This window comes from Sander lucioperca, chromosome 3 (genome assembly GCF_008315115.2).
Source record: "Sander lucioperca isolate FBNREF2018 chromosome 3, SLUC_FBN_1.2, whole genome shotgun sequence".
NCBI classification, from domain to species: Eukaryota; Metazoa; Chordata; class Actinopteri; order Perciformes; family Percidae; genus Sander; species Sander lucioperca.
The window spans coordinates 6699262-6714217 of NC_050175.1; the positions used below are offsets into that span (position 1 = coordinate 6699262).

General features: G+C 40.5%; 1 protein-coding gene and 1 long non-coding RNA gene across 3 annotated transcripts; one reads left to right on the forward strand and one right to left on the reverse strand.

The window, feature by feature from the left end:
* Positions 1 to 771: 771 nt before the first annotated feature.
* LOC116067255 (NACHT, LRR and PYD domains-containing protein 3-like) lies at positions 772 to 10241 on the reverse strand. 2 transcript variants are annotated; one of them, XM_031323628.2, is made up of 11 exons: positions 10124 to 10241; positions 9911 to 10013; positions 9708 to 9827; positions 9457 to 9570; positions 6438 to 6516; positions 5615 to 5840; positions 3568 to 5341; positions 3303 to 3473; positions 2884 to 3057; positions 2714 to 2760; positions 772 to 1617 (listed from the first exon to the last, which is right to left on the reverse strand). In XM_031323628.2, the coding sequence occupies exons 2-11, from the start codon at positions 9997 to 9999 to the stop codon at positions 1034 to 1036; spliced, it is 3378 nt and encodes a 1125-aa protein (XP_031179488.1). In that variant the 5' UTR covers positions 10000 to 10013; positions 10124 to 10241; the 3' UTR covers positions 772 to 1033. The 2 variants fall into 2 exon arrangements, with proteins under 2 accessions (XP_031179488.1, XP_031179487.1); XM_031323627.2 differs by having other exon boundaries at positions 9911 to 10019.
* A 3243-nt stretch (positions 10242 to 13484) lies between these two features.
* Positions 13485 to 14290, forward strand: LOC118494686. Its single transcript, XR_004896812.1, has 4 exons — positions 13485 to 13554; positions 13643 to 13750; positions 13918 to 14051; positions 14150 to 14290. It is a non-coding gene; the product is annotated as an uncharacterized LOC118494686 (long non-coding RNA).
* The last annotated feature ends 666 nt before the right edge of the window (positions 14291 to 14956 follow it).

A 14956-nucleotide genomic window follows, 5' to 3' on the forward strand; every position in this document is an offset into this window, starting at 1 on the left:
TCATTGCTGCATTAGTAGTTCCCTGTAGACAGCTAGCTTAACCTACCCACAGAAAGCTGCAAGCCAAATAGCTTTTGCTGTACAGTCAGATTTCAGTTCTTTTCACCGGCTCAGGTTTGTTGGCCCATGTCGAAGTTTTTGTGTTTTTATGACAATAATTCTTAGAGTTAAAATTACAGCAAGGGAGCCAGCTTTTACTATTTACATTTACAAAATAAATGAGAAAAACGTAATCTTCTGCATTGCTTTTGTTTTTGGTTTGAACTGTGCCCCCAAAACCGAGGTATGTGCCAAACTGCAGATTCTATTCAATATCTTTGCTAAAGAGTGATATTTTAGGACAGCAAGCATTTTGGTTCCACAAAAAGCTATGAGCAGAGGAGGTATTGCTTTGCATGCTACGTTTACACGTGGCCGGCTATTTTCATAAACGGACATTTCAACCTCTACGTTTTCAAAAATAACATAAGCTGTCAGTTTTCAGAAAGGTGTTTGTTTACACGTACCCGTGTACATAGGTCGTCAATGCCGCCAAGAGCATGCCAAACCTATGGCAGTGTAACGAGAAGCTCAAGCCCACATTAGCCAATCAGAATCCCGAAAATAGCAACAACAGCAACAAATCACCTCCTCTCTCTCTTCCTCACTTCCTCAGCTGCCTAAACCTCCGTTTGTCTCAGTTTACATGCAAACGTGCAAACGAAGATTTCAAAAATCTCCACTCTGGCCAGAGTTTTTAGAAAGAATCGTTTTCAGAGGCGAATTCTCCGTTTGCGTGTAAACGAAGGGCACAAACAAAGGGAAATGTCTCAGTTTTTCAAAATAACCATGTACGTGTAAACAGGGCTGCAGTCTGATTTCAGTTGTTTTAAGTGGCTCCTGTCTGTTGGTCTCATCTGTGTTGAGAGCTGATAAGATTCAGTATTTATTTAAGCTCTCTGTCCATCACTTGCTCTAACAGTCACTATTTCTACTTCTTAACGTCTTAAGCGCCCCCAGTTTAGGAACCCCTGTTCTACACAGGAGGCAACATTCATTCTTCAAACTGTGACAGATAAACTGATGATGGTAAAAATCTTGAGTCAGTCCCTAACTCGTGCATTTGTCCAAACCCAAACGCAGGGTAGAGGGGTTCAGTGAATGTGGAGTGGAAAGTGTGGAGGTGGATCTGTTTGATCGAAGAGACGATGGAGGGGAGAAAGTAGAAGGACACAGTGCCAGCAGGCCAGTCCAGATACACTGCTATTCTGTAGGAGTCAGAGGGCAGGAGTGTAGCTATGTTTGTTGGTGTGTTATTGTGCCAAGCAGTGCAACTCTTAGCGGTGCAAAGCAGACTCCAGGACTGATCGTTCCATCCAATACAGCAGACATCACTGTCTCCTCTCCTGTTGATTCCTCTGTATGTCACTCCTACATGAACCATTCCTTTACACCGGACCTCCCAGTAACAGCGCTCATTCAGACCCTTACTACACAACAGCTGTTTCCAGCTGTCAAATCTCTCCGGATGATCAGGATATGGCTGCTTCTCCTTCACCACCGTCACTTGTCTGTTGTCGTCAGACACTGAGAGGTTTCTGTGTGCTGTGTCTGGGTCCAGTGAAAGCTCACAGAAATCTGAGGGAGGAAATAAGATACAAAAATGCAGCGTTAAGTTGACTTTCCCTTGCAACAACTACAGTGCTGCAGCTTCCACCACGATTGAAAATGACGTTGGATGGAAACATCACTCGCTACTGATTGATAAAAGCAAAATGATATAACCCACACACAACAGGAACACAGTGCCAGGCAAGTGCACAGCTCTATGTACAGGTGTGAATGTGACCACAATGCATTGGGGACGCATTTAGATCTGCCGCTTATGGTCGCATTCTTTCAGCAATGTGTAAGCAAATATGTCCTGGGGCCCAATGAAGGACCACCTACGCAACTGACTTGCTCTGCGTAGGCGTAGCATTCCTAAATCATGTACGCTGGCTATGTCCACAAGGTCTGACATTTTCGAAAAGGCCATAGACCTTAGTGTCTATGGAGATTCATTTATGCATCCAGGTAATTGTAGTTTCAACAAAGCTTTAATTTAAAAACACTGGATTAAAAATATAAAATATAAGACGTTTCAGTGTCCATCCAAACACCATCAGTTGTTACAGGAAGTAACTCTGGCCTTAATACACAAGGCAGTCACATGATCTCATGGCATGAAGTCACATGACTGCTAAGATGTAGTCCATTTGTGTTGCCAGAGAAGATGGTGTCCCAGCAGCTTCAGATGATGCCCCTTCTCCTGCTTAAGAGGTGGAGTAGGATGGTGTATCTGTAAAGCGCCTGGGAATGGTTTTCAGAACCATGGTGTAGGCTGAACCCACCTCCCCTATTTAAAGAGGGTCGCTCCACTTTAACAAATATGGCCTCCTTTACGCCTCTTTTAAACCACCTCTCTGCTATTTTCATAGACCTTAATGCGAGTGCATCAAAAATATTGGGTGTAATTGGAAAACACAATGACTGCAATGAATGCAATCACTGGAGAGAAACATCAAGTCTATATTATTAGTCTTTGCTGGTTTCATGACAAACTCATAGGGAAAATAGGTCTTGAGAAAGTCACTACACCCACCACTGTATTTACCAAAAAGTTCAACTATTCCTTAATGCATGATATTTTTTACATGGGGATTTAGTCAATAATCTGAAAAGTTTAACTTACACCTGAAGGGTGATGAGTTTAGTCGATGCTTTCCACAATGATCAATCCTGTGAAAGAGGTAGAGAATTGTGAATGAGAGAGAAAGACAAATGAACACAGACACTAACACATGCACACGTATACAACTGGTGTAATGTACTGTATCTGTACAATTATATAATCTATTCTACTTGAGAGTTTCCAGTTTCCAGTGTGGGTCATCTAGTCCATCACACAGCAGCGTCACTCCTGAGTCTCCTGGATGGTTGAAGCTCAGGTCCAGCTCTCTCAGATGGGAGGGGTTGCACTTCAGAGCTGAAGTCAAATCAGCACAGCCTTTCTCTGTGACCAGACAGCCTGACAGGCTGCAAACACATACACAAAGCTTCATCTTTGAATGACACCCTCATTAGTCAATCATTTTGACGCAAGCTACATTATCTGTTAAATTTAGGGGTTCACAGGCTCAGTTCACTTTATTGTCTTATGCTACATATTGACCAAACGGAAAACGGACTCCTAAGGAGGTTAGATAACTTTACTGGTGAATAATGTTAATGATTATAAATGATTAATCTATTTAAAAGTTAATCTATCAGCAAATACTGACCAGAGGCTTTCCAGTTTACAGTGTAGACTTCTAAGTCCACATGAGAGCACCTTCACTCCTATATCCTGCAGGTCATTGTTACTCAGGTCCAGCTCTCTCAGAGAGTTCTTGGAGGTGAGAACTGAGGCCAGAGCTTCAGCGCTTTTAGATGAGAGGTTACAGCCACTTAATCTAAAGAAGAAATAGTAGTTTGAGTGTGAAGTGTTTCCTTGTTTTCTACAACAGAAATGTAACATTTTATGCTTTCATGTATCTGTACACCTACAGAGCTGTTTTGGATGCTTTGACCACTGGCAGCAGCCTCAGAAAACCCTCCTCGGAAGCAAAGAATTTCCTTAGGTCAAACACGTCTAGATCTTTTTGAGATGACAGTAAGATGAAGACAAGCGCTGACCACTGAGAAGGAGAGAGTTGGTTTCCAAAGGAACTTCCTGAACTCAGGTACTGTTGGATCTCCTTCTCTAGAGAATGGTCATTCAGCTCATTCAGACAGTGGAACAGATTGATGCTCTTCTCTGGAGAAGGATTGTCCCTAATCTTCTTCTTGATGTACTGCACTAGCATCTCTTTGACCTCTTGTTTACTTCCTGTCGTTTTCAGTAGGCCTCGTAGGAGAGTCTGATTGGTCTCCAGAGAAAGGCCCAGGAGGAAGCGGGCAAACAAGTCCAGGTGTCCATTTGGACTCGCTAAAGCCTTGTCTACTGCACTTTGGTAGAGGTGTTTAAAGTTTGATCTCCCTCTTCTTCTTCTCAGTTTATTAACGCCGGTGTTGATGAACGTCACATAGACATAGAGTGCAGCCAGAAACTCTTGAACGCTCAGATGGACAAAGCAGAATACCTTGTCCTTGTTCAGCCCATGCGCATCTTTGAAGATCTCTGTGAATAGTCCTGAGTAGACGGAGGCAGATTTTATGTCAATGCCACGCTCTTTCAGGTCTGCTTCATAGAAGATCAGATTTCCTTTCTCCAGCTGCTCAAAAGCCAGTTTTCCGAGAGTGAGAATGATCTTGTTGGTCTCTGTGTACCAGACTGGATCTGTCGCTGCACTGCTGTGATACTTTACATTCCCCTGTTTGGTCTGAACCACCAGGAAGTGGATGTACATCTCAGTTAGGGTCTTGGGCAGCTCTGCTCTCTCAGTGGTTTTCAACACCTGGTCCAGAACTGTCGCAGTGATCCAGCAGAAGACTGGGATGTGGCACATGATGTGGAGGCTTCGTGATGCCTCGATGTGGGAGATGATTCTTTTGGCCTGCTCTTCATCGCTGTATCTCTTCCTGAAGTACTCCTCCTTCTGCGGGTCACTGAACCCTCTCACCTCTGTCACCATGTCAACACACTCAGGAGGGATCTGACTGGCTGCTGCAGGTCGTGTAGTTATCCAGAGGCGAGCAGACGGAAGCAGTTTACCTCCAATGAGGTTTGTCAGCAGCACGTCGACTGAAGTTGACTCTGTAACATCAGTCAGGATCTCATTCTTGTGGAAGTCAAGAGGAAGTCGACACTCGTCCAGACCGTCGAAGATGAACACAACCTGGAACTTTTCAAACCTGCAGATTCCTGCTTCTTTGGTTTCGGTAAAGACATGATGAAGAAGTTCCACCAAGCTGTACTTTTTTGCTTTCAGCAAATTGAGCTCTCGGAAAGTGAATGGAAAGATAAACTGTATACTGTGGTTGGCTTTGTCTTCAGCCCAGTCCAGGATGTACTTCTGTGTTAAGACTGTTTTCCCAATGCCAGCCACTCCCTTTGTCACCAGAGTTCTGACTGGTTCATCTCGTCCAAGTATCGGTTTAAATATATCCTCACTTCTGATTGTTGTTTCTGAACTTGTCGGCTTTTGGGATGCTGCTTCTATCTGTCTGACCTCATGTTGTTCATTGGCCTCTCCACTCTGTTCCTCTTTGACGTAGAGTTCCGTGTAGATCCGACTTAGAAGTGTTGGGTTTCCTGCTCTGGCAATCCCCTCAAACAAACTCTGAAACGTGTTCTTCATTCTAGACTTTAGTTTACGTTGGCAAATTGCAGCAAGAGTTTCTGATGAAGTAACAGACAATATCAGTCAATTGATGTAGATGCATATATTTCACAAGTCTTTGGTTTTGCTAACAACAAATTACCCTAATTTGAAAAAACAAATGCTTAATGTAACCTACATTATTCAGGAATCCAATCCCACATCTACAACCTCACATTTTGAACAACTTGTTTAGACATCAGGCTAATGTTGGTTCAGATATGGATTTCATAGATCTAATAGAACATTTTCATTTTTCCAGAAGCAGTATGCAATTCATAAAAGCATCTTACTGCTTTGCAGGGAGTCAGCCAACTGCTCCTGCTTCATGTTCCTCAGGAAGTTCAGTGTGAGCTTCATAAATGCGTCTCCGTTGCTTTTTCTCTGCTCTTCTTCTTCTTCACTTTCCATGACTTCATCGTCTTCATTCAGCCCCTCTAAGCATTCTGAACTTTCTAGAACTTTCTTGAACTTCTTCAGCTCGTTCTTCACAAAAGTCACAATGTTCTCTTCAAGATCCTATAAGAATACGGTGTATAATTAAAAAAATTGTATTACAATGATGGAAACAGAACCTCATATCCATCTGGCTCTGCTGAAAGCAGGTTCATCCAAAACCTGAAACATGAGCTATTCAAACCTAAATCTGTAGCTTTAACTTGTAACATTCTTCTAAATAAATTTGCACATCTTCTTCTTACTTGAAGCAAATTTAAATTCTGCTGTGTATGACATGAAATGGATTCCAGTGGCTAAAAAGGGTTATTGCAGGTAAAACTGCCTCCTTATGTCACACTTGCAACTACATAAGATGCTTGGATCTTAGCCAATGCATGTACAATAACAAAATGTGATCAAACAAGTTTGAATGTGTGGGACTTTCCAGACAGTAGAACAGAAGAAGGCTTTGAGTGAGTGCCAAAACAGACACAGACAGTTTGGTTCTCTTTGAATTTGTACTTAGATCTGTACAATGTTGATATTGAAAGTGATTAAATCTGTATTTTAAACAGAAATCACAGAATTAATTTTCACTAATGCACATATAAGTTCAGAGGATTCAATTTAATTCATTGTTTGCACCGTATGATGTGAAAAAGTTGTAGATTTCCCTACCATGAAAATGGAGTCCAGGTTCTGCCGATGCTTCTGGGCAGGACGAGTACTGAGAACCTCTGACCTCTTCCGGTGAGCTCTGTAGACCCAGAAAACATGAGGCCAATTCAGACATGCACACACACCTTAAACCCGACAACAGTGAGGCTTAAGCTTTCTAAAGAACTCAGAGCTCAATTACCTCTACATAGCTGTAAATGAAATGGTAACAAGAAATGGCTTACATTGTGGAGACCAGCTTTGGTCCCCAAGTACGATGTGAATCACCATAATTTAACTGTTTTTTTTGTCCACACAAATGGATAAATGGAAACACAGTATTCTTTTCCGCTGTGATTTCTTGAGGGAAAAGAGTTTGATGAACCGTTTTCAAAGTCATTGATTTTTGTTTAGAATAAAGTTTTGAATAACTGCAACCTTCATTCTACCTGTGGTAACACTTTACAATAAGGTACACAAAAATGTAGGTAGTTACTGAGGAACGACTGAGGAACGAATGAGGAATGAATGAGTAACGAATGGTTAGTTAATGATTAGTTACTAATTGACTGTGATTCAAGCACTAATTATTAGTTACTGGTAACTAGTAACTACCTACATTTTTGTGTACCTTATTGTAAAGCGTTACTCTACCTGCGCTACTAAATAGTAACATATCCATGTCATTACAAATCCATCCATTATCTTTACCCACTCAGCCTTGGCAGAAGGCTGGAGGGCATCCCAGCTCACAGCTGTTTTTCTAAATTGCATTTATTGATTATTTTCAACATATATATTCTTCAAACCTGTACATTTGTTTTTACAAAATAAAACAGATTTACCTTATACTTTAAGATATTATATTGTTAACAACTGACAATTCTTAATTCACCGACTAGGCAGGCGAAACATTTTCATCTTCCCTTGTATAAAATATCCTGTGGTCAGTTTTCTATCTATCTATCTTTTGGAATGACAATGTACATTTAAAAGATTCCTCTTCCATTTTCTTTTGCATAGCCTTTGCAGAAGAAAATAAATGCAGGTTTCCTAAAGAATGTTGATCGATCGCCAGGTACTTTCCAGTAACAACATTTGAAAACGATACAGCTTTTTCTGTGACTGACTTCCTTGAAGTCACAATATTCAGGGTTTTGCCGATTGGAACTCAGAGATATCAATTGAATTTAAGTCCATTTCTGCCTTCAATCTCTTGACCTCTAAGTGCTGGTTATAGTAAAGTCTTTCACCTTTGAGATCAATAGACTCGTCCTTAGATCAGTTATCCTTCACAGACCCAAAGCTGAGTCTCTCCTGCTCCACTTGGCTTCAACACAAATTCCAGATTATAGAATAAACTGAACTCCTCCACTCAAAAATACTTGCTTCACTTGGATGTTTTGGCTTCTCTGTAAATTTCTAAATCAGGTATAATACAGATCAACAGCAAAAACATTGTTGTGCTTTAAATTCTTCCTTCATCATTCGCTCAACAGTCGGACTTCCATTCTTCAAAGCAATAGGGTCACTTATAGACCAGATTCTCTTCACAGAAACACAGGTAGGTCCAGGTGGGTCTGGCCTCTCCTGGTTCACTTGGCTTTTACAAAACCTAAATATTCAATAAATTCAATATGATGATGATACATGAATGATGCACAGTTCAACGCATTCTCACGAATGGGTTCAGATTATATCGTACGAAAACTTATGCACAACAATTCGAATGATATCCTATTTACGTTACAGTTAAGTTTAGCTGTCTTTACAGTTAAGTTTAGCTTAGAAACGTTGACTATGAGCTGGGTACAGGGCAGAGTGGGGTGACGGTGGTTTCAGAGGCCTTTGCAGTTGAGTTTAGCTGACAAAAGGTGGCCATAATGCGGTGATGACAGTTGAGTTTAGACACCAAAATGACTAGTTGGGATTAGAAAAAAATATTGTGGTTTGGATAAAAACACTGGCCCTCTTAAAGGAGAATTCCGGCCAATTCTTATGTTAATCTCGATCGCTATAGCTACGCGAGTACTTTCGATAGAAAGTGGATTGTTATTGGGATGATTATCACAGAAGCCTGGCTGAATACACTCACTGGACGGCAGCTAGCAGCTAACAGCTATCTGGTTGTACACACTCACCGGAGGGCAGCTAACAGCTACTAGCGCACTACTGTTTTTTTTTAGGGGGGAATAAACTTCAAGACCTGACATGACCTGTCCTCTGGAGGACATATCCACACCACCGCCGCTCCGTGGATTGTAACTGGGATGATTATCACAGAAGCCTGGCTGAATACACTCACCGGAGGGCAGCTAGCAGCTAACGGCTATCAGCTAGCAGGGCAAGCTAGCTACCGGCAGGATCGAGACAGGGACCAGGGTAGGTGAATTTAAACAATGTCTGAGTTGAAAACGCATCTTGTTGACACGTAAGGGCCCTGTTAATGTGGCACAAACATATTAATTGCATTTTGTGTCTGTTGAGGCACAAAGGCACTCTAAAACTTGCCCCGACTACTGCCGTTTTAGCTCAGGGGACGCTTGTATATGTAGCTGCAGCTTCTCCGTGTTACCTGCACTGATTCGGGTCGGGTTTTTTTCTATCGAAAATACTCGCGTAGCTATAGCGATCAAGATTAACGTAAAAATTGGCCGGAATTCTCCTTTAAGCAGTACTCCTGTCCTGGGACACAAACTTAACTTCTTAACTTCTCCTGGGACACAAACTCCGCTTCCCCGCTTGAGGCCATATTTTACGAACCACCCATCCACCCTGACCTCCTCCCTACGCCAATCTGAGCAATCTTATGTGTCATGCAGTCAATGTAGTGCATACAGAAATCAATACCTTGAAAACATATGAATAACAGTGCATTACTTTTTGTTGCTATATGTGTGAATGGTTCAAAGCACAATTTTTGACACAAGGAGGCTGTTTTCAACTTCATTTGTGAAGGGGAAAGGTTTCTCTGTGCTCACCTTAAATCAGGTAGATTGCAGGTCAACTGCAACAACATCCTTGTGCTTTAAATTCTTACCTTGGCTCAACAATCGGCCCATTCTTGAACTCAATAGGTTCACCTATAGACTGGACGCTCTTGATGGACAAACGGTTGGGTCCAGGTGAGTCTGGTCTCTCCTGCAGAACTTGACTTCAACACAACATGAACATTTAACATTTAAATTCCAGGTTATGAATTCAACATGTGTAAATTACTGACACTAATTCAACAGTAAAAAGTGACATAATAACAATGTCATAACTTGTATGTTTACATAAAATTCTCACATTTGATTATCAGAATGGTCTCCATCCTTGAACTCGATAGGTTCACTTTTAGACCGGCCACTCTTCATGGACACACAGCTGGGAACATGTTTGTCTGGTGGTCTCTTCTGCTTCACTGGGCTTCAACACAACATACACAAAGTTGATTTTAGAGCTCTGAGAGAGTGAACAGTCATAAGCATTCTGAGAAAAGTTTATCTTACCTCTTATCTCTGGTCTGACTGTCATGTTGCTCAGACAGAGTGACTTCAGAGGCAGAGACCCCGTCCTCTCTCTCCTCAGACACATCCATGTTGGAGCGTACTCCTTTCACATAAACAAAAGAATGGCAAGGGCTCCATTTAACCTCATGGAATATGATCACACCAACTAGTATGTCACATTAATTACAATTCATTTGTGGGTAAGTTACTTACCTGTGAATCCGATTTAAAAAAAAAAAATTAAAACAGAAAACACTCATCATTCTCCGTCTTTTCCTGAGGGTTTGTGTTGTCTGATTTATTTCTGTCACATCCTCATGACTTTACTGTCAGCTTCACAGACCAGTCCAACCTGTTATGAGACTAAATCCGGGCCAGGAAATAATCACAGATAAAATGACATAGTTCTACTGTGTCTCTAGATGGTGGTAAAAAACCTTGCTGTTACTTGCCATAACTGAACCTTTGAACTCATCTAAAAAGCTCTGACAACCTCAAATCGATTGAGTCCTTCATGAAGTTATTCTCTTTTTGTCCGGCTAAAGTTGAAAAAAAAAATGATGTACCATCTCTGTAAATCTTATGAAACCACACCCACACAGTTGTTACAAATCGGAATGAGTTTTTGAGTGTTAAACTCTAAATAATTAATAACTTATGGTGTTTATTCCCCCAAACTTGTACTGTGATTGTTGCTTATTTAGTCATGAATATTTAATTATATAGAGAAATATTTAAAAGCAAGTTTTAACCCTGGCCCAACCAAGTCTTAACCTTAAAATGTCTAAATGATTAACCATGTAAACCCAGAAAACATTGTCCATAGTCCATAGTTGATGGGGTAGACAACATATTAGACTTATTTTAGTTTAAAACAAAACAATTCATCAGCACCACTACATCTCTGAAACGACAAAACAAAAACTGGACTACTGTTGTATTAGACCACACCCATTTTATCTATGTGTACCTATTACATTTGAAACAGAGTGAAAAACTATACATTGTTCAATTATCACTGAAAACTAGTCTGGCTTTCACCAGACCAAGCTCAATCTTTTAAGATTGAACATTAGTCTGGGGAGTCTGCTCTGTATTTTCTACTGCACAAGAGGCGTGATCAACGGGCATAGTTCAAATGACTCTGTACGCAATTGGATAGTCCTTCAACAAATTAGACCAACGATCTGGGTGACGTAGCAGCGACAGCGGCATCAATGGGTTGCTGCGCTTCAGTGGCCGAGTGATGAATGTAAACACAAAACTGCTTGGTCGCTTCTCTATCATCATCATATTAAACCCGCCAATAGCGTGCCAGGTGGATAAGCAAGTTTGTGATTGGTCCCCGCAGATTTGCAACAGAAGCAGGATAGATATATGTACAGGTTTCCAGCCTCAGCTGCAGGGAGAAATCAAATAGCCAGCAGATTGGGCTGGGTTTACCCAGTCTAACTGAAAACTGTATTTAATGTCATTTCACTCAAAGTTTTGTAACAATACTTTTAAGGATAATTTTATTTCCAAAATAAGCAACTTAACCTGCATAGAGAAAATACTGGTTCCACAGGAATATACAGCAGTAAAAAACACAGTTCTATATTGTGTGCTTTGTATACGTACCTTTTTCCTGCAAGACACGTACATGTGCAAGCTGTGAAAACAAATGCCCCATGGGAAAAAAAAGACTATCTATCCATCACCATTTTTCTCGCATAGAAGTATATTGCCCTAAATGATCCCAGTTTGATAAGGTGAGAACAGAGAGGGGTGTAACTCAGAGAACATTAGAACTAGGTCAACCAATCTGCTGTCTTGGCACAGATCGAGCATCAGCACTGGTTGGACTGGTCTGAGAAGCTGACAATTAAGGTTGGATAAGACAGAAATAAATCAGACGCACTCAAACCCTTAGAAACAGACGGAGAATAAGGAGTGGTTTCTGTTTCAAAAATTTGCCAAAATGCTTTTTAAATATTGATCTGGACGTGAGTTTGGCAGGTAAGAATCTTTATCCACAAATGTAATTTAATTAATGTGACATACTGGTTGGGGTGATCCTATTTCCAGGGGTGGAAAGTAACAAATTACAATTACTCACGTTACTGTAATTGAGTTGTTTTTTTCTGTACTTTTACTTTTTAAAGTAGTTTTTTTAAATTATACTAATAATTTTACTGACTCAAATTTATGCTATCCAAACAATGTGTTTATGTTTAAATCACTTACAAGAACACAACATTGTTTACAAAACAACAGATAGATAGATCTAGCCTCTTAATTTTGCTCTTTAAAGCTTTAGTGCGTAACTTTTTTATATTAATAAACATCCGTTACATTCAAGCCATTGCCAAATGAGTTGCTACAAAGCTAATTAAGACTATCAGCTCTACACAACTCTCTCTGTATTTCTCAGTATGACTATGTTCAGAAGATTGTGGCGTCCGGTGACTTTCCCGCTTTGAAGCTCAAGTGAAGATAACTACCTTTACTACATACATGCTTTTTTTAATCCTCTGTGTCCTCCTTGGCTACTAGGTCGCGATCACGGAAGGCTTGTATCATGTGGACACGCCGACAGTTTTGTTGTCATTACTTAGAATTCCTCATGAGGGGTGACAGAAACTACGCACTATAGCTTTAAAATTTGATTTTTAATTTTGCTTTTACTCAAGTTTGTTGTGGTTGAAGTATTGTACTTTGCTACATTTCAAATCCGTAACTGAGTAAAAAAAGTAAATAAAAAACTGCTCCTACATTACTTTGGCAAAGTATCTGTCAAACAAATTAAAATCAAAAGCACGGTATGGCTTTGTGACCTTATCAAATCGCAAAAGACTGTGATTTAATTAAATAAAGGTATAATAGGTATAAATAAGACATTAAATAAGTATTAATATAAAAGTATATTTCCCCCCTGCTGTTAAAAAGTAACTAAGTAACTTTTACTCTGAGTACTCTGAGCTACTTCTTACTTTTACTTGAGTAGATTTTTAAACCTTTTACTTAAGTAAAAGTTCATTAAAGTAATAGTACTTAAGTAGAATATTTGAATATTTTTGTACTCTTTCCACCTCTGCCTATTCCTTCAGGTTTAATTTAGCCTTTATCCTATATCCACGACGTTCCACTTCCAGAATTGCTCCAGTGCCGCCGGAAACTCAGAGGATGTACCTCTTTTGGCCGATATCTGTTTCCTTTCGCTTTCTTTATGTTGGGATTTTAAACTCCGGTGGATTTATGAGGACTGTGGTTAACTGCTCCTCAGATCTCTGCAGGGTAAATCCAGACAGCTAGCTAGACTATCTGTCCAATCTGAGTTCCTTCCTGAGACTATTTTGCAGAGGCACCGTGGCTCCGTCCGGAGCTTAGCGCCATCCATGACGATTGTGATTGGTTTAAAGAAATGCCAATAAACCAGAGCATGTTTTTCTCCCATCCCGGAATGCTGTGTGGACTCGCCAGACCCTCCTCCGCATCGCTGTGGAAGAAGGTCTGGCAATTGCGAGACTAATTGAGCACTTACCATGCTTGTTTCTTTAAAGGTGTAGCTCCACCATGAATGTTTCTGCAGAGAGAGAGGACAGGGTCTCTGCCTCTGAGGTTTCTCTATCTGATCAACATGACAGCCAGCCCAGAGATAAGAGGTATAGATAAACTTGTCTCTGATTGTTCATGACTGCTCACCCTCTCAGAGCTCTAATATTAACTTGTACTGTTTATGTTGTGTTGAAGTCCAGTTAACCAGGCGAGACCAGACTCATCTGTACCCAGCTGTGAGTGTGACGGGTCTATGAATGAGTCACTTCAGATTGAGGACGGAGGACATTCTGATAATGAAATGTAACTAAAACCTTAGTATATCACCATTACTTATCTTGATTATGTGTATTGTTTGATCGTCCTCTGCTTTCACAAATTATTACTCAAAGCAGAAGTTTATATATACACATACAGTATATAACTGTCCCAATGTTCATTTTGAATGTTGATTATTTCTGCTGTTGAAGGCAAAGGAAGAAGAGATGCAGCTTTGTGTCCAAGAATTTAAAGTCTATGGAGGACCCCTTATGTTTCAAGGATGGAGCCCACACCGATAAGCAAATGTAGGAAATTAAAAAATAATTCTGTAACTGTGATACAGGTGAGGATCCTAAATGTACCCGTTTACTTAGCATCCTAACCTTAATCATCAGGAGTAAAGTGCATGCCTATTCTCAACCATACATTTTTTTTTCCAAGCCTATCTGTTAATTAATATGATACATTTTTAACAATCAATCAATCAATTAGTTAATTTGTCATGTGATATCATATGTAATCTTTGGTTTCCAAGACTGTACTCCTATGTTTGTTAATTGTTTTGAAAGTATCCTGTTCATATAAACGGTCCACTGTGTTGATGTATTCAGTGCCACTTTCAGTTTTTATATGGATAGCCTGAAAGAAGTGCAAGGCCTTCAAAACTTTATCTACAGTATAGGCATATGCTTTTTCTCTCTGCTTACTTGTTTTATAGCTTTACTGTATTCACTGTATATCTTTTTTCTGCTCTAAAAAGGTTTAAAAAAATATCTAACACAATTGTACAAGTAGATGGTGGAATGTGATGCAGAAACAGTTATTTATAATAATAATAATAATTATTATTGTGGTGGTGTTTCAGGAGTTTTTTTTAAAATGTATGTAGCATTTCGGATATCTGCAGGGAGGGTGTTCCAGAGGGATGGGGCTGCAACACTAAAAGCTCTGTCTCCAAAGGTACAGAGTCTGGTGTGGGGAATGGAGAGCAGGCCAGCGTCTGAGGACTGCAGGTTTCGGGGTGGGGTGTATGGATGGAGGAGGTCAGAGAGGTACTGTGGGGCCAGGGCGTGGAGGGATTTGTAGGTGAGAAGGAGGATTATATATGTGATGCGGGACTTAATTGGGAGCCAGTGAAGGTGGATGAGGGTTGGGGGTGATGTGCTGCCAGGTCTTGGTGTGGTTGAGGACCCTGGCGGCAGAATTTTGGACATACTGGAGTCCTGTCTAGGGTTTTGCTGGGGACCC